This window comes from Malus domestica, chromosome 11 (genome assembly GCF_042453785.1).
Source record: "Malus domestica chromosome 11, GDT2T_hap1".
In the NCBI taxonomy this organism is placed as follows: Eukaryota; Viridiplantae; Streptophyta; class Magnoliopsida; order Rosales; family Rosaceae; genus Malus; species Malus domestica.
Window position 1 is genome coordinate 35,082,089 of NC_091671.1, and position 19,196 is coordinate 35,101,284.

General features: G+C 39.8%; 3 protein-coding genes, 1 long non-coding RNA gene and 1 pseudogene across 4 annotated transcripts; 2 read left to right on the forward strand and 3 right to left on the reverse strand.

The window, feature by feature from the left end:
• Window positions 1–3,261: 3,261 nt before the first annotated feature.
• LOC103448717 (L-type lectin-domain containing receptor kinase IX.1-like) lies at window positions 3,262–5,942 on the reverse strand. Its single transcript, XM_008387985.4, has one exon. The coding sequence runs from the start codon at window positions 5,597–5,599 to the stop codon at window positions 3,485–3,487; it is 2,115 nt and encodes a 704-aa protein (XP_008386207.2). The 5' UTR covers window positions 5,600–5,942; the 3' UTR covers window positions 3,262–3,484.
• A 4,438-nt stretch (window positions 5,943–10,380) lies between these two features.
• On the forward strand, window positions 10,381–11,359 carry LOC103448716 (uncharacterized; annotated as a pseudogene).
• Window positions 11,360–11,581: 222 nt separating this feature from the next.
• On the reverse strand, window positions 11,582–12,010 carry LOC103448846 (agglutinin-2-like). The gene has a single exon (XM_008388107.1). It carries the CDS (start codon window positions 12,008–12,010, stop codon window positions 11,582–11,584), a length of 429 nt encoding a protein of 142 aa, XP_008386329.1.
• A 2,141-nt stretch (window positions 12,011–14,151) lies between these two features.
• Window positions 14,152–16,811, reverse strand: LOC114819648 (L-type lectin-domain containing receptor kinase IX.1-like). The gene has a single exon (XM_029089033.2). The coding sequence runs from the start codon at window positions 16,730–16,732 to the stop codon at window positions 14,336–14,338; it is 2,397 nt and encodes a 798-aa protein (XP_028944866.1). The 5' UTR covers window positions 16,733–16,811; the 3' UTR covers window positions 14,152–14,335.
• Window positions 16,812–17,675: 864 nt separating this feature from the next.
• On the forward strand, window positions 17,676–18,933 carry LOC139189110 (uncharacterized). Its single transcript, XR_011572638.1, has 2 exons — window positions 17,676–18,564; window positions 18,673–18,933. It is a non-coding gene; the product is annotated as an uncharacterized lncRNA (long non-coding RNA).
• Window positions 18,934–19,196: the final 263 nt, after the last annotated feature.

The window sequence follows — 19,196 nt, forward strand, 5'->3', positions numbered from 1 at the left end:
GCCTTTGGATGGATTTGGCTTTGATTGTCTTAATTTCAACCATTTTCCCTTGCTTGGCCGAAATCTATAGGGCTTGTTGCCTATTTTGTGAGCAATCTTCAATTCTTGATTGTTTTATGCAGATGCTTTAGCTTTCTTTCCAGTTTTAGGAGCAATTTGGACCCCTTGCCGAATTTTGGGGAAGTTTTATTCTTCATTTGCTTGATTTGTGCCATATGTTATTGATGACTTGTCCATTTACAATGTGTCATATGCCACATGGAGCTTTGTGATACATCATTTGTATGCAAGGAAATTTACGTGTCTACACACGTTGAGCATGAAGATTACAGAAAACTCAAGAAGATGACACCAACTCCATTGCTAATGGAATATCACCACTCAACTCGAGCAGCAGGCCACCACATAGACTTTTTAGAGAATCAAGAGAGGATTCTATTGGTTTGGCATGAAGGCTGATATAAAAAACTTTGTGGTTGAATGCAATGTGTGTCAGTCAAACAAATATGAGACTATATCCCCTCCTGGATTACTGAAACTACTTCCTATTCCTCAGTAAGTATGGACATAGATAAGTATGGACTTTATTGTTTGATTGCCTCTATGTACGGAAAGTCAATCATCCACCATTGTGAGTGATATGGTCCCATCATTGTTAGTACCTTTTGGAAGGAGTTCTTCAAGCTACAAGTTAAAATTGTGCATGGGCTCAGTTCATCACCCCAAAGTGATGGACAAACCGAAGTGGTGAACAAACCTATTTAAGGTACTTTGATGGGTGCCAATCCAAAAAATGGGTGCAATGGTTAATTTCGGTTTAGTGGAGCTACAATACTTCCTATCATACGTCATCCAAATTCACTCTAACTAAACAAATCTCTAATTAGCAAACTGAATGGAAAAAAAAGCACAAACACAAATCCACGTCGTCTTCTCCGGGGAGACAAAATCGTCCATGTCTTCCTCCTAGCCATCTCTTATGCATCCCCTTCCCCCCTCCATCTCTCGCTCTCTCTGTCATTTTTTTTTTTTTGCCTATGAACAAGGAGAGGCAAACTGCCTCAGATTTCACGCTATCGCCGGAGAATTAAAATTATATTTCAATATTTTCACACGACTTTCCCTTGTGGATCTATTCTTTGGATTGTTTTTAGATTTATTTTTCTTTAAACAAGGTAATTAGTATTACGAATTTGGTTTTTCCAGACACGTTGGAAAAATTGTATTTTTCGATTGCAGGTATTTCGTTGCTCTCATACATTTTGAGAAGTGAATACAATAGCTGACAAATTAGTCAATTTAGGGTTTCTCTCGTCTTCACTTGTTTGGCATGCCGCTCCTCTTGTAGAGATTCTTCCTCTTTTGCACTTAGGCCATCTCCACTAAATGGTCATGAGGGCCAAAAATAGCCCAAAAACCGTCTCCAATCGAGAGTCAGGCCAAATGGCTCATGGGCCCGACTGGACAAAAAATAGCCAAAAGGCCAACCGGTCGGGCTCCCATTCAAACCCCAACGGCTAACTGACGTCAGTTATCGTTGGTTCTTGAATTGTTTTTTTTTTTTGGGCCAAAATATTTTTAAAAAATTCTAAAAAATTCTCATTTTTTCCAATAAAAACCTAAGTCATTCCTACACCATTCCTCACAAATTTTTCACCATTTCAATTCTCATATTTTATTACCTCTTCCAATAATATCTCCTTCAAAATTTTCAATAATTTTCAACTGGCCTCATCTGCAATGAAAGGTAGAGCTTGGACCTGAAAAGAAGATGAAGCTCTTTGCAGGGCATATAGATGGGCGTCAGAAGATAATGTGAGGGGGAGTTCTCAAACAAGTGAAGTTGTTTGGACTCGTGTGTCCAAAAAATACTTAATTCTACAAAGGGCACCACTCCATTGAATACCCGAAACCACAAGAGTTGTTCTTCAAGATGGAAGAAATATCTTCAGCCAAGTTTGAACAAATGGCATCAAGCACTGTTAGCAGCCGCAAGTAGACATGAAAGCGGCGCTAATTACTACGACGAAGTAAGTATTTTCATAATTTATTTTAAATATTTAATTATATTACATTTAATTTCATAAATTAATTTCCTTTAATTTTTGTAATTATATTTAATTATATTAAATTAAATTTAATAAATTAAGTTCCTTTAATTTTTGTAATTATATTTTCTAGGTACGCCAAGCAGAATAATTGTATTTGGAGGACAGCTCGAAACCCTTTTAGAATCAAATGATTTGAGTTTTTTTTACCCGAATAAGAGAGACAAGAGGAGGTATAGACGAGGACGACATAAGAGTAAACGTGTTGCTTACCCTTTCATAGAGAATTGATTGGGTGAAAAAAAATTTATAATTCAAAGATTTAAGCTTATAACTCTATCTTCCTTGAATTAATATGACAATTTTAATTAAAATGATCCTCACAGAACCTCTTATTTACGTTCTTAGATGAGCATTACTGAGGAGAGAAGACCACGATATCTTGAAGTTGACAAGGTGACTATATTAAATATGTTGTACATTTCACATTTAATTTCTTATCTATATATTTATTGCTTTGCTTTGTTTGTGTGGTCTACGGCAGTGGCGGAGGGGCCAGTGCAGGCTGTCGCGCCTACTCCATCGTCCTCTTCTTCTCCCATTTAATTGCTCAAGTGAATTGATCTTTTCTTTCAACTTGGAGAAAGTCTGCAACTTGTTCGATTAAATGCCTCGAAGAGGAGGTTGAGACGAGGACAACTACTGGTATGAAGGCATTAAAATTGCCCCTTTTAATTAGCAGCCCAAACATTAATTTGGAAAGCTTAATCCTTATCTGAGAGCTTCTTTCATCTTAAACAAAAATATGATGCTAATGAAAAAGACTAGAGTCATTTCCTTTAAAACTTAACTAAAACTCCAAAACTTCTTTTAGTTACAACAATATATTTGGCTTAGGGTTTAAGTGCATTTAACTTTGCACGCGAGGTTTTGAGTTTGAACCTCCCTTCCCTCGGCATTGCTTGTACAAAAAATATATATATATGAGAGTTTCTACATCATACCAATACCATAAGGAAGCATATTTCTGGATATCTGCTACTGGTCGACAGGGCCAAAGTTAACGAATTAATAGACCGGGGAAATGTATTTTGGAAAGAAAATTTGTACAAAATGGAAAATGAATTGAATTCATTGGAGTGCTTGAAAAATGGAAATGGTTAGCAATTAGCATTCAGAAATCAAAATTGAAAGTTGGGTTTTTCTGCTAATCTTTTTGTTCTAATTTTCTTTCTTTCTAGAATTTGATAAAGACCTCTTTAAACACTTTGAGTACAGAAACGGGTAGAAAACAGTCAGCTTGGAGAACAGAGTCGAGCTTGTCCACTCTGAACTTCTTGTTTATCCAGTTCCAGTACATATACAATATAGCCAAACATAAAAATTAAAAAAAAATTACTAAACAAATTCTGTATACGTTAAACAGAATCATTAAATTAAAATTTATTTTGTGTACTAAAGTGTGCTGATAAAGAAGAATTTGATGCAGATGATTTAGTGAACAGTGAGGAATTCGTGTTGTAACGATAACCTGAAGAATATGTTTCACCTCTTTCCAAATCTGTAGTATCAGTCGACGAAATTGACAATGTTAGCGGAGGTGAAAAGTAGCTAGCAACCGGCATCTTTGACGGGAGAGTAGGCAATGGGACTTCGAAATTAAGCACTTGAATTGTTTGTTGTATCGAAGGCCTGATCGTGTAATCCGGATGAGCACACCACAAACCAACAATCAACAAACACTCCATTTGTTTCTCATCAAACTCTCCACACAATTTAGGGTCAGCCGCTTCAATGACTTTCCCTTCTCCATAAAGCTCCCAAACCCACTTCACCATATTCATTTTACTCCTTCCCAACATGGGATCAATGGGTTTTTGCCCACAAGCTATCTCCAAAGCTACAACTCCAAAGCTGTAGACATCTGTTTCCTTGCTAGCCTTTCCTGTGGTAAGACATTCAGGAGCCATGTAGCCCAAAGTTCCGCCCAAAATTGTTGTTTGTGATTGCTTTCCATGGTCCACAAGCCGAGCTAACCCGAAATCCCCAAGTTTTGCGTTGAAATTTGAGTCCAACATGATATTGCTGGATTTGATATCCCTGTGCAGCACACATTGTTCCCATTCTTCGTGTAGATACAACAACCCAGATGCCAAGCCTTGAACAATTTTGTTTCTTGCCTCCCAAGCTAACAAGCTTTTCCCTTTGAACAAATGGGAATCTAAGCTGCCGTTGGACATGAACTCATAGACAAGTAAGAGCTCTCTTTTTTCATGGCACCAACCAATGAGTTGCACCAGATTCCGATGCCTTAGCCGACTGATGATCCTTACTTCTGCTGCATACTCCTTCATCCCCTGTCTAGACTTGCTTGATATCCTCTTAACAGCAACGTACGTGTTTAAGTCTTTTATGAAGCCTCTATAAACCCCACCAAATCCTCCCTCTCCAAGCTTCTCTCTTTCGTCAAAATTACTTGTGGATGCTGCCAATGTTCTGTACGAAAACTTCTTCGGGCCTGTCCCCTTTTGGAATTCCTCATCGATCCAGTCATTAACCATTCCATCTTCTGAACTACTCCTCTTCTTCCAGATAAAAAACCAAACCAAACCCAACCCACCAACTAAGAAAACAATCCCACCGGCACCCAACCCAAAAATTAGTCCTATATTGGTCCCATTTCCTAACTTGGGGTCAACAACGGGGCTCGGCTCAGGAACCACCGAAGTGTTCTTCGTTGCATTCTCTTCATTCAGTTGAATCGAATCAAAACTCCATGATTTGATCTTGTCCACAGCAGTCAGAGAACCTGTTGCAGCGGAGAACCCAACAATGACCCAACCCTGGAGAATGTCATTCAAATCAACCCTGCAATCTATATGCTTCATCACTTGAACATCATTCACATAACTTGTGAAAACAATACCAACATGGTTTGATGCAGAATCATAACTAATGCCAACACTATTGACTTGTCCGTTTGTAATACTACCATTCCACGATTCGGTCATCTTAGACTTCACAGAGTTGATGTCTACACCGACATGATCTCCGGCAGGATCTTCCACGGACGTCACTTCATTCTGGTAGATATCAAACTCCACCGCCCAAAAAGGATACTGACTTTTTGACACGTTGTGGGGAGGGTTGTCGACGGGCAGTCCTAGACTGCCGCCTCTGCCTATTGTGCTGTTGAGTAAGGACCCGTTTGGCGCCAAAAAGAAGGCTAGTCCGTCCGCGTAGGGTGTCTTGCCTCGGGAATCGATGACAAACGTGAAGTTTGTTGTGAAATCGGCAAGCTTTCCCGTGGCCTTGTCGCGGAGGAGGAAGGGTTGGCTGTAGGTGGCTCGACCGACACTTTGGTCATGTACGTCGTCAACAGCACTTTTGGTGAGTCGAAGGAATTTTCCATCAATGTAAGCATCTCCCTCGAGAGATAAAGTGTTGATGCCATTTGGAAAGGTGGAGAAGTTGAAGGATAATGGAGATGCACAAGAAAATAATTGAGACAACAGAAGGAGAAATTTGAGATGCCTTGGTGAGACAATCATATCTAAAATTTTTTTTTGGCAAGCTTTACAGATCAAATTGTGAGCATCTAAAATACAGAAGTGAAAGTAGATCAGTTCTTTTTGGAAGTACTTTTATCAGCAGCACTTTGCTTACCTGTTCAGATCAAGATACTTGTTTCTGGGAAGACTTTCATCAGAACGACCAAATTGACATTTTAGTTGGACTTGTTTTATCTTTTACTTTGGGTAGATGCAAATGCCAGCCATCCTTGTGCATCTGTTCCTACTTATTCAAGAGGGCGGGACCAGTAAAGATCATAGGCGGGCGAGTCCTGTGGTGTGGGGACTGGGGACTAATAAGTTTTGTCTTGGACTCCTTGTGGATTAAGCGCCAAACTTGAAAGACTTGATCATTTATCTGCTAGCTAGAATGATAATAAAGGCCAAATGACATCTCTAGTTCCTCTAGTTTCTCCAAGTTTCACTATTCATATATATAGCATACGGACCGGTTATGGCGCAACATAGCTCGATGCTTCTTTAGCAACCATTTTGCAAGTGTATCCAAAGAAACACTAGGATTTTAATACAACCATTGGTTGTGCAATTAATAAACCGTTTCTAGCTAGTGAAAACTCTTGTAAACATAAGTGCTTCCCAAACATGTCATTCCTTTACCCATCGAAAAATAATAGGACTTAAATGAGCGTTGGGTAGTCAGCCAGGAACACCTAAAAGGAAATCAAGAGTTGGAGAGAGTTGAATTGAAGGTTTAAATGTGTGTGTATTGTTTCTTTTCGCGTGGTTGACGAGCCAAAGTTATGGAATAGATGAGTTCAATTAGGGTTCGAAATAGATGACAATTGATAACTCGACTCTTAAATGAATTCCATATTGATGGGAGGAGGAACCAATTGCAAGGACTTGTAAAATAAGTTGGGCTACTCCGCGTACTTACCTATTGGTTTTACTCAACTTTCTTCATTGATTGCCTGCCGAGGAAAAGTTCGGGATTATGCAGAGGTGGCCACATAAATAGCTTCTCCAGGATTACTCTCATTGTCGTCTAGTTCTACTGCTGGTCCTGAAGAAGACCAAACTGAGTCTTTAGGCAACTCTTATAGCATTAGTTCTTCATAGTACATTGCATCTTGTTCATTAACTTCTTATCAGTTCCATCACTTTGGTAAGTGAACAAGTGTAATTTCATAAGTGTTATATACCCATTTCGAGAAGTTTTCTAAAGTAAGGGTGTCCTTACTGAACTTCTTATTTTTGGTGTGCAAGTCAAGAATCGCATACATTCAGTTCTCACTTAATTTATAGGTTCTCTTCAAGAATTATTCATGTAAAAAACAGTTCAATTAGTAATTCTTCAGCCAATTGATTATTCGCCTATTCGTTTCAATTTTATCTAATGTTGGCTATTGAGGGTAAAATGCCCACAGATTAGCAGTAGCCTTAGGCCAGTTTTTACTAGTGAAGCAAACATTGTTTTTGTCTCATTTTAAGTTACCAAACAATATAGCAAAACCATGGGGTCAATGTCGTACACATCAACATATAACGATCTAGATGGTGTCTCAAGTCTCCCATTGTGGACAGTCTAGTGGTGGCAATTCGTGTACATAAGTCGAGTTATGGGCACGGTTAAGGCTAACATCGATACAATAGAATTATTAGTTGGGTGATTTTTTTTTTTCAAACGTAAAACACTGCTAGAAAATTTTCCAATGGGCACTGATTTAGGTGTGGCTATTGATGACAATGGCCACGGACGACCGTGTCCGCTGAGAGTACGCCATGTATTGGCCATAGACACCCTCCAGCGATAATTGAAGGGCGTTGCTAGGAATATTGGTCACGGCTTAGCTTGTTATTGGGACAATTTTATATAGAGTCCCACTGATTTTCCTTCATGCATTTTAACTTTTTATTAATAATATATATATAGGGATAGGATCAAGGGACAAAGATTTTGACAAATATTTTTACACTCTTTTGAAACCTTTAGATCTTATAACATTCAACAGTGTTGATTTGGAGACTTTTAAACATTAAATGAATTGAATGATTATGTGGAATATATGATAAAAAAATATCTAATAGAATAAAATTGAAAAAAATGTTTTTTAAAACAAATTTAAAATCTGATAAAAAAAATGTGAAACTGAAACCCACAATGAAGAAGCCTAAATCCAAAATATTCATTCTTGGATCTTGGGTTGTTAGAGTTTTGCTATGGAGGTGACAAAGTGATTAAGTTGTTAGATTAAAATTAGGGCGCTTAAACGTTAAACCTTCTCAAGACCCTAACTGTTTTTTTTTCTTAAAGCAAAACTTTCCCTTAGCTTAGTATCATGTTTTATTATTCACTAGGGTTCATTGTTTGGAAAGCCAAGAAAAGTTTATATTTTCAGACAAAAAAAAAAAGAAGGAGAAGACTTTACATCCAAGGCATGGAGTTGCAGGCCTAATCGGCAAACAAAGAGGTAGATGGAGGTTAAAAATATTTTCAGGGTTTTGTTGAAAAAAAATTCAATTATTTTTGTTAGATTTTTTTTTTTAAATTTTAAATTAGTGTTTTCCTTATTAGTTATAACCCAAATCATCATCCAATTCATTTAATGTTTTAAAGTCTTCACATTACTCTTAATCAATACCGTTAGATGTTATAAGATCTAAAGATTACAAAAGAGTGTAAAAATGTTTTTCAAAATTTTTGTCCCTTGATCATCATCCATATATATATATATATATATTAGTCAAGGGCACTGCTTTCACATCCGTGGCCAGTTTGGTCAGCTCTTCTTATGCTTAATCTGCGATCTTCACATGACTTATAAACATGACACAGTTATTAAACTTGTTACATAACATTATTGACACGATATTATACCGTTCAATATCAAAAAGTACAAAACTGTCCACAAGATATAATGGACAATCAATTAAAGGGGTTGAACTTGTCATTCCACCTTCAATTTTAACGAGTTATATAGGGGTTATTGAGTTATATGAGTTCACCATGTTTATTTAGGCGTGTTAAATGGTTGACAATGTTATGACACAAACAGGATTAGACCGATCTAAATTCGTTTATTTTGTCCTTTTAGTGAGAGGTTGTCACATCTAGGGATGGGCAAATACCCATTGGTTATGGGTAACCGTGGTTACCCGTTCATTTAAATTTCATAGTTACGGTTATGGATAACCGTTTAAATAAATAAACGGTTATGGATATAACCGTTTACCCGCGAAATTTAAATTGGTGGTTATGGGTATTAACCGCGGTTATAAACGGGTAACCGTTTACCCATTTATTTTATATATGTAAAATTAACATAAACCATGTTCCCTATTGGACAGAACTTAGATCAATGCTATTGACTATAGTGCATGATTTATGTAGCTAATATAATATAGTTTTCCTTAACCACTTTAAATTTCATGATCCATTATATATATTATGTTAATACTTTACATTCCGAATTAAATAACCCAAGAATATTGTCTTTTAACAATTTTTATAACCGAAGAATACTTAGCAAATTTTATATTACCTTTACAAACAATTAAAAATATCGTCCGTAAACTATTATTTCAATTATTGGAATGATATAACGACTTAAAAAATTAAAATGCGGAAATATATGATGAATGTACCTATAACGGTGTTTAATTATTAGAAAAATAAAATTATGACAAAATTTTCTTTTTAATTTTTAAGTTGTTAAAAAAACATGTAGACGGGTGAAAAAGGAGTAAATGGTAAAAAAGAAAGGATAAACGAGTTAAAAAAATGATAAATGGGTAAACGAGTATTAAACGGTTACGGTTAAATGGGTACACGACTATGGGTATGGTTAACCGTTTATAAACGATTATGGGTATAAGTATAACCGTTTAGGTAATTACCCTATGGGTAAACGGTTATGCGGGTATGAGAATAAACGATTATGAATAAATAACCGCGGTTACTCACCTGCCATAACTGTTGCCCATCTCTAATCACATCGCGTTCAAAATTGTCATTCATGTTGCATCAGAGCCTAAATGGCTAGTATATGTGAATTTAGTCAAATTGTCTAAAATAATGTGTTTTTTATTGTAGTCAAGTTCAAATCTCCGGTGGGAGAATATTGATGGTCAGAAAAGATATTGTACTACTAAACTTCTAAAGATATTGAATTTACTTGGCGCTAAAGAAAAACACAAAATAAAGATGAAGCTCCGGTTAGACCAACTCCAGCCGGGGGAGTAGCTCGATGGACCGGTCATTTTTCCAACCCAATAGCCAGAGCTACAAGCTCCAGCCCATACGGGCGTGTGGACTGAGGGGGGCCCGAGTGAGAGGCCCGGCTTAAATTGGTGGCCCGAAGCCTGAGGCCATGTGATGCATCCTGACGTCAACTACATTATAAAATTTAAAAAAAAATTAAAAAAAATTAAAAAAATTTAAAAAAAATGCAAACAATTAATAAAAAAATCCGGAAAAAAAATTTAAAAATAAAAAAGTAATTTTTTTCTATAAATATCTTATCATTATCTTCCACCTTATACCATAATTTTATATTTTCTTAAATAATTTGAGTTGTAATTTCTTATTTAATGAAACGTGGTACAACGAGACCGATTAAAAATTATATCCGAAATTTGAAATAAAATTTTTATTATTTTACAAAATAAAAAATACTAATATTTTATTGCATATTACCATGACTATTTAGTTCATGAGTAAAGATACAAAATATAATTACTGTTTATTAAAGGCATGTACTGTTTACGGTACGCTATTCAATAGTTAGTTGCCCTAGGAACTTTACAACGCTGGAGTTGGTCTTAGGAGCAGGGAGTGAGGAAAAAGGAGGCATGAAGTTCACCGACTCACCAGTGATAGAGCTGCCGGTCCGCGACGCCCTCCTTTCCCTCCAACAGGACAACGGCTCCTTCCACGTCGGCACCTCCGTCTGGCCCTGCTCCTTAGTCCTCGTCAAATTCGCCGAGCGCTGGGCCCTACCCAACCCCAACATTTCCCACAACTCCTACTCCGCCGTCCTCGACTTCCACGGCAAACGAGCCGTCTAGCCCGGGGCCGGATGCGGGGCCGCCGGCATGGGCCTGTACCTCCTTGGCCTGACCGACCTCGTCCGCGGTCATGCCCGCACTGAAGCACAACCTCAAGCGCAACAAGCTGTCCTGGGGAAAACGATCAAGCACGCCATCGTGCACTGGAACAAGCCGGCCGATCAGGCCAAGCCCCTGAGTCCTCCGTACGACGTCGTGATGGCGACCGACGTTGTGTACATCGAAGAGACTGTGGGCCCGCTTGTGTCCACCATGGAGGCGCTGGTTAAGGACGATGGAGTTGTTTTACTTGGGTACCAAGTGAGGTCCCTGGAAGCACACCAACTGTTCTGGGAAATGAGTGAGAGAGTTTTTTTGATCGAGAAAGATCCGCATGAGGATTTGCACCCCAATTATGCGTACGAAGAGGCCGATGTGTTCGTCTTGCGCAAGAAGCAAGAAGGAGGACTCTCTCATCAGATTACTCCTCCTGAATCCTGATGCAGGTTTTTGGATTTCGGATTTCGGAATTTCTGTTTTTGTGTTTTTGTTGTTTGTTGAAAATTTGTCAAGTTTGTGTTGGTGTCTTTTTGATACCCTACCACTCCATGCTGTTGTTTATGTAGCCATTGATCTCAATACTCGCTACTTGTAAATTTGCTTACTAAGGGATTAGGAGTTTCGTATAGTTCTCTAATCAAATTTTCGCTAATAATTCACACTCGTATATTATCAGAGAATTCTTAGCGTTGCAGTTGAAACGATCGAAAAATCATAACAATAACAATAACCGAGGCTTGCTATTTGATTGGTGGCGAACATGAGAAGACGTCGGAAAAGTTATTTGTTATCCAAGTGAAGAGGGACGAGAATTTGTTGCAGAAGATCCGGTGCACTCTGGAGGAATTGGTACTATCACACGACTCGATTTGACCTCCTTCAGAAGCGTTGGTACTAGGCGACCTCGAGAGTGATATTCCATGAGGTGATGTTGTGCGAAGCAGTAGCACCACCTGTTGAAGCAGAAAAGATGACAACGACCCAATCCGGCAAGTATTTATTTAGATCAACCAAGTAACTGAGAGAACTAATCACTTGCTCTTGGGTGTCATTAGCATAAGCGGTGAAGGCAATATTAGGATTTTTCAAGCTCGAATTATAACGAATCCAAGCACGATTAACTTTTCCTTCAAGAATACCACTATTCCGAGGCCTGGGAATATTAGAGTTGACGGAGTTGATGTCAATCCCCACATGACCGCCGTCTGGATCCTCCACCATTTGCCTTGAATTCCGATAGATATCAAACTCCAACCCCACAAACGGGTACTCATTGCTCGGCTCAGTAACATTTTTCATGGAGCTGTTGACAGGGAGGCCCATAGTGTTACCTACTCCAAGTGCTCGGTTGAGTAAGGACCCGTTTGGTGGCTAAGAAGAAGGCCAGCCCCTCGGCATAGGAGGGGGTGGTACTGTTTTTTGTGTTGATCATGAACGTGAAACTTGAGCTGAAATCAGCAAGTATTCCTGTATCGTTGTCCGGGAGGAGGAAGGGTTTGCCGTACCTGACACGGCCAACGCTTCCATAAGCCACAAGTGTTTCCCCTCCCCTTCTGCCTTTGGTGAGGTGAATGAGTTGGTTGCTCATAACAGCATCTCCCTCGGTAACTAATTTTTTCAACACATCCGTACTGTTGGTGTGATCACCTTGTCAAAAGTGGGAAATTCCAAATAAAGGAGCTGCACAAAGGATTAACAGAAGCAGGAGAATAAAAAAGAAGTGATGATCAAGCTTTGGTGAGAGGACTGCCATGATAGCCGAGTTATTGGCAGCCATTTTTGCTTTTGGTGGGAAAGAAAAACACTGGTGCTAACAGAGACGACAGAGACATTCTTGTCACCAATTCACCGTGTGACAACCAAGGGACCTCTAAAATGGAGAAGCAGATAATTGCAGGGTGAAATTTCCAGTTGAAAATGTATAAACAAAGTTTGATTGGGGGGAGGACTTGGAGACCTGTTGACTGAATCTAGTGAAATTGTTCCCAAACCAGCACTTGGGGCCATCAACCTTGTCACCGCTGGTTGACTTGCACACTTAGAATCTGGCACTCTTCTTTATTTCCAGAAGGGATATCGAATGCACGACCTCAAGTGAAGAAATAAATACTCGGTTGAATTATATTTTAACCAACCATGCATCAATCAATGTAATTTTGTAAGGTTCGAAACTTCAGAATTTTCCTGAACTACAAAAAGGATCTAATGGCTCACGACACCTTCCGGGACCAAGGAATTGGTGTTCTCCATATCACCATGGCCTGAGGACCCAGTTTTTTCTTCAGGTCTGGTGGTAGAACTAGACGACACCGAGAGTGATTTTCAGGAGGAGAGGTAGTCATTGGTGTCCTTGATGGGAGAATAAGCAACAGAAGTTCGGATTCGTAGTTTAGCACTTGAAACACTTGTATTGAAGGTCTGGATTTGTAATCTCGACAATCAACAAGCACTCCATTTGTTTGTCATCAAAACTTCCACACAACTTCGGGTTAGTTGCTTTTATTGAGCTTCCTTTCCTGTGAATTAAGCTTTCTGTCTTTGATACATCCCTCTTATCATCAAGTGGTTGGTGTGACTTGCTCGGCAAGGGATGAGTTTACCCTTGATCCTCTTGAATTACAAGTTTTTGCCTTTGAAAAGCGCTTTTTCGTTGCCAAAACTCTGCAAAAATTCCCCCAGCCTGATTCTATTCATATACGTGCCACCTAATTTTGCCGTTGGTGATTTTCTGAAGGAGTTGGGCCAGTGCAAAGGCCCAAAGTTTATTTTCAATTCAAACAGGAGCTGCAGGAGGGATTAACAGCAGCAGGAGAATAACAAAGGAGTGATGATCAAGCTTTGGTGAGAGGTGTGCGATGGCAGCCATTTTTGCTTTTGGTGGGAAAGAAAAACACTGGTGTTCACAGAGACGAGAGATACTCCCTTGTCACTAATTCACCGTGTGACAAACGAGCGGCCTCTAAAATAGGGAAGCAAATGATTGCAAAGTTGATATTTCCAGTTGAAAATATATATACACAAAGTTTGATTAACGTATTTATATTAACCATCAGTCAATGTACTTTTATATTAACCATCAGTCAATGTACTTTTATAAGGTCCAAACTCTAAAATTTTCCTGAATTACAAAATGGTTCTCTTCATTTCAATGGTGAGTTTCTTGACAACTTATTTGAGAAAGTTATAGGCCAAACCTTTAAATTTCATCTCTACCCTGAATCCGAAGGGTCTAAGCTCTCACAGACACCTTCCGGGACCAACGAACTGGCGTTATCCATATCGTCATGGCCTGAGGACCCATTTTTTTCTTGAAAACTGGTGGTGGTAGAACTAGACAACGCTAAGAGTGATATGTCAAGAGAGGTAGTAGTTGGCGTCCTTGATGATGTTAATCTTGTAGATGAAGTTCTATAACATTCTTGATAGTAAATGATTTGAGAGCTATGACAGAGAAAGAAGAGAGAGAAGTAAAATTGTATCAAATGTATTTCTTGATATGTAAGCAACACTGTTAATGAGTATTTATACAACAAACACATCAGACTAAAAACTAACAACTACTCTTAATCCTTTGACACTTGTCATCATCTGACCTATTGACTTAATATCTCTAACAGATGAGAGTACTAGACGCCGCTGGGTCTAAGATCACAACGACATCCCGAGGACTTTCTTGAACAAATGCTTGAGGACCCCTTTTTTTCTCTCAATACGGGGGGTAGAAATAGACGACGCTGAGAGTGGTATGTCCGGAGAGGTAGTCATTGGCGTCCTTGATCGGTGTGTAGCAATATTCGACTCTGGGTGTAAGACCACAGTGACAGGTTCTGAAGGGTCCAAGCTCTCAACGACACGTTCAGGATCCAAGGAATTGGTGTTATCCATATCTCCATGGCCTGAGGACCCACTGTTTTCTTGAAAACTGGTGATAGAACTAGACGACGATGAGAGTGATATGTCAGGAGGAGAGGTGGACATTGGCGTCCTTAATGGGAGAATGAGCAACGGAACTTCGACTTCACAGTTAAGCACTTGGATCACTTGTCGCATTGAAGGTCTGGAACTGTAATCTGGATGAGCACACCACAGCCCGACTTTCAACAAGCACTCAATTTGTTTTCCATCAAATCCACACAACTTCGGGTCAGCTGCTTCGATGATCTTCCCTTGTCCATAAAGCTCCGAAACCCACTCAATTATATTGACTCGACCACTTGCCAACCTTGGTTCGATGGCCTTTCTCCCACAGGAAATCTCCAAAGCAACAACTCCGAAGCTGTAGACGTCAAATTCCTTGGCAACTCTCTGTGTGGCAGCATACTCTGGAGCTAATGGCATACTGTCCGAGTGTTTTTCATATAGATGCCAAGCTAATCTAAAATCCCCAAGTTTAGCATTGAAATTCGAATCCAACATAACGTTGCTGGATGCTATCCCCCGATGGAGCAAACATTGCCCACAATCTTCGTGTAAATAGAGCAACCCGGAAGCCAAGCCATGAGCAATTTTGTATCTAACCTCCCAAACTAACGAGATCTGTTCTTTGAATAAATGATTGTCTAAGCTTCCGTTAGGCATGAACTCATAGACAAGTAGGAGTTCTCCTTTTTTGTGGCACCAACCAACGAGTTGCACCAGATTCCGATGATGAAGTTCACGGATAATCCTTACTTCTGATGCATACTCTTTGGGCACTAGTTCGGACTCTTTGGGCACCAGTTCGGATCTTCTTGTTATCTTCTTCACAGCAACATATGTCTTCAACTCTTCTATGTAGCCTTTGTAAAAGGCACCATGTCTTCCAACTCCAAGCAATTCTCCATCAGAAAAGTTCCTCGTCGCCCTAGCCAACTCTTTATAACTAAATATCTTATCGGAGAACTGTTCACCCAATTCATTAGGAATCGTAAGGTCTATATCAGCCCTTCCTCCTGTTGCTCTTTTCTTGCACGAGTTATACAAACCCAAAGCTAAAATACAAGCCAAGATAAACCCACCAATAGTACTACTGATCACGACTCCCATTCGTTTCTTCCGTCTTCTTGACTTGACATTAGATCTAGGGCTTGGCTCAGGAACTAGAGATTCATCTTTTATCGTTTGGGCTGAAGGCACTAGAGATTGACCTTTCTTTTCTTGGTTGGAAAGAGCAAGGGATCCATCACCTACCAGCGAAGTAGAAGTGAAATTCCATGACATGATGTCAATCAGAGCAGGAGCAGCACCCGTTGAAGCAGAAAACCCGACGACGACCCAATCCGGCAAGTATTCATTCAGATCAACCAAATAACTGAGAGAAGTAATCACTTGCCTTCGGGTATCATTCGCATAAGTGGTGAGGGAAACACTAATATTTTTTGAGCTCGAATTATAACTAATCCAAACACGATTAAGTTTTCCTTTCACAATACCACTATTCCAAGGCTTGGTAATACTAGACTTGACAGAGTTGATGTCAATCCCCACGTGACCACTGCCTGGATCCTCCATCGTTGGCCTTGAATTCCGGGAGGTATCAAACTCCACCGCCACAAACGGGTACTCATTGCTTGGCTCTGTAGCATTTTCCACTGAGCTGTTGGCAGGGACGCTCATACTGCCACCGACTCCAAGTGCTCGGTTGACTAAGGATCCGTTTGGCGCTAAGAAGAAAGCAAGCCCCTGGTCATAAAAGAGGGCGGTGAAGTTTCTGGCATAAAATCTGAATGTGAAACTTGTGTTGAAATCGGCAAGTTTTCCAGTAGCTTTGTCCCGGAGGAGGAAGGGTTCGCCGTAGGTAGCTCGGCCGACACTTCCATTAGTTTTTTCCCCATCCAAGTCTTTGGTGAGGCGAATGAATTGGTTGGCGATAACAGCGTCTGCCTCAGTAATTAATAATCCAGTACCGTTGGTAAGATCACTTTGTTGGAAAGTGGGGAAATCGAAAGATAAAGGAGCTGCCCAAGGGATTATCAGAAGCAGGAGAATAACAAGGAAGTGATGGACAAAATTCGTCGAGTCGAGTGCGATGACGGCAGCCATTTTTGGTTTGGGGGAAGAGACCATGTCGCTTTAGAAAAGAGCAGACCGCGGAGCCATTTATAATAGAAAAAAAATGTAACGAAAGTGTTCCGAAACAGGGGGAGACCAGAACTTTCTGCCTTCGACTTCGTATTTCTTGGAAACTACTTAAGTGCTATGGAATTTTTTTCTTCCCTGTGACGAAATAAAAAACTTCGGACAAGGTTGTTTGCCCCCTCCCACTACTTTCAGTGTCATTTTTTTCTTATTATCTCTATAAAAAAGTAATATAAAATATTAACGTGGCTTAACCGTGACCACACAAAAGCGATATTGTCTCTAATTGGAGACCTGGTTGCCTGACTTTAGTGAAAGTGTTCCGAAACCAGCACTTGTGGCCATCAAGTTTGTCACTTCTAATTGGGGATTGCAACGCGTACAATCTCGTACTTTTCTTTACTTCTTGGAAACTGCTGTAGTTTCTTTTCAGCGCATTTTTCCTTGAATTCTCCTGTGTTTTTAGGGTAATACTAAGAGTTAACTTTTTAAACTAAATTCTGTAAACCATAACGTTATTTTTTATGATTGAATTATTACTTAAGTGTTGATTAACGTGTTTATTTCTTATTGATGACATATCATATGATTTACAAATTTGGTTTAAAAAATTTGTCTACCTAGCATTACTTATCTCTTTTTGTATTTTATGTCTTCCTATGTGAATGATATTTGGAAAGGAATATCAAATGTACGGCCTTAGATGCAGAAATAAATACTCTTAGTAAATTGAACTGTAACCATCAGTCAATGTACTTTTACAAGGTCCAAAACTTTTAAATTTTCCTGAATTACAAAATGGTTCTCTTCATTTCAATGATGAGTTTCATGGCAACTTACATTAGAGAAAGTTCATCTCTAAACTAAATCTGAAGGGTCTAAGTAGGAGTGAGCACGGGCTGAGCCAGGTTCAAATTTGAAGGGACAGGATCGGACTTGTTTTAAAATACAATAGGGTGGGCCAAGTTGATTTGGAACCAGATCCAACCCAATTCATTTAAAACAGACCGATTCGGGACGGATCCACGGCTCCAAACGCCTTCTGTTTCTTCTGCAACAACTGAAATCCATTAAAAATCAACCTTTTCTCTTCCTTCCAATTCCGAAGGACCACCTCTTCTGCAACAACAAAAATTCATCAAAATCCACCTTTTCTCTTCCCAATTCCGAATGACCGCCGCAACCTCCAACAAAAAAAAAACCCAGAAAACCCAAAATCCCAATCCATCTCATAAACCCAAGATCGGCAAATCTGTGTCGGCTAGGCTTAATCTTCAAACCAGTAGCTTCTGGAAGTTTGGTGATGGTCCGGGTTCGGTGATGATGAAGGATGAACGGCAGATAGAGCTGGGTGTGAGAGAGAGGAGAGGACGAGTCAGGGAGAGTGAGAGTGGCCTGCTCCATACGAAACTCAAGACGCGTGACGCCGACAAACTCGTCGTCGGCCATGGGAGTCCATTTCAGTCTTGGATCGTGGCGATGAGGTCGTCGATCGAGTCAAGAACATCGGGGAATCGGCTGCGTCAGACCAGATTGGGTGGTCAGCAGTCGAGGTTTAACAGTCCACCGACTTCAGCGAGAGCTCGAGGGAGGCTTAGTGGCGATGGTTGTAGAACTAGACGACGCTGAGAGTGATATGTCAGGAGGAGAGGTAGACATTGGCGCCCTTAATGGAAGAATGAGCAACGGAACTTTGACTTCGCAGTTAAGCACTTGGATCACTTGTCGTATTGAAGGTCTGGAATTGTAATCTGGATGAGCAGACCGACAATCAACAAGCACTCCATTTGTTTTTCATCAAAACTTCCACACAACCTCAGGTCAGCTGCTTCCATGATCTTCCCTTCTCCATAAAGCTGCCAAACCCACTCAACTATATATTGACTCGACCACCTGCAAACCTTGGTTCGATGGCCTTTCTTCCACAGGAAATCTCCAAAGCAACAACTCCGAAGCTGTAGATGTCACATTTCTTGGTAACTCTCTGTGTGGCAGCATACTCTGGAGCTAATGGCATAGTGTCCGAGTGTTTTTCATATAGATGCCAAGCTAATCTAAAATCCCCAAGTTTAGCATTGAAATTCGAATCCAACATAACGTTGCTGGATGCTATTCCCTGATGGAGCAAACAATGTCGACAATCTTTGTGTAAATAAAGCAACCCGGAAGCCAAGCCTTGAGCAATTTTGTATCTTACCTCCCAAACTAACGAGATCTGTTCTTTGAATAAATATTAGTCTAAGCTTCCGTTAGGCATGAACTCATAGACAAGTAGGAGTTCTCCTTTTTCGTGGCACCAACCAATGAGTTGCACCAGATTCCGATGTTGAAGTTCACTGATAATCCTTACTTCTGATGCATACTCTTTGGGCACCAGTTCGGATCTTCTTGACATCTTCTTCACAGCAACATATATGTTCAACTCTTTTATGTAGCCTTTGTAAAAGGCACC

Bases quoted from the DNA above. Each gene is read 5' to 3' on its own strand.
- LOC103448717 (XM_008387985.4), bottom strand. From the start codon at position 5,599: ATGATTGTCTCACCAAGGCATCTCAAATTTCTCCTTCTGTTGTCTCAA.
- LOC103448846 (XM_008388107.1), bottom strand. From the start codon at position 12,010: ATGGGCCTCCCTGTCAACAGCTCCATGAAAAATGTTACTGAGCCGAGC.
- LOC114819648 (XM_029089033.2), bottom strand. From the start codon at position 16,732: ATGGTCTCTTCCCCCAAACCAAAAATGGCTGCCGTCATCGCACTCGAC.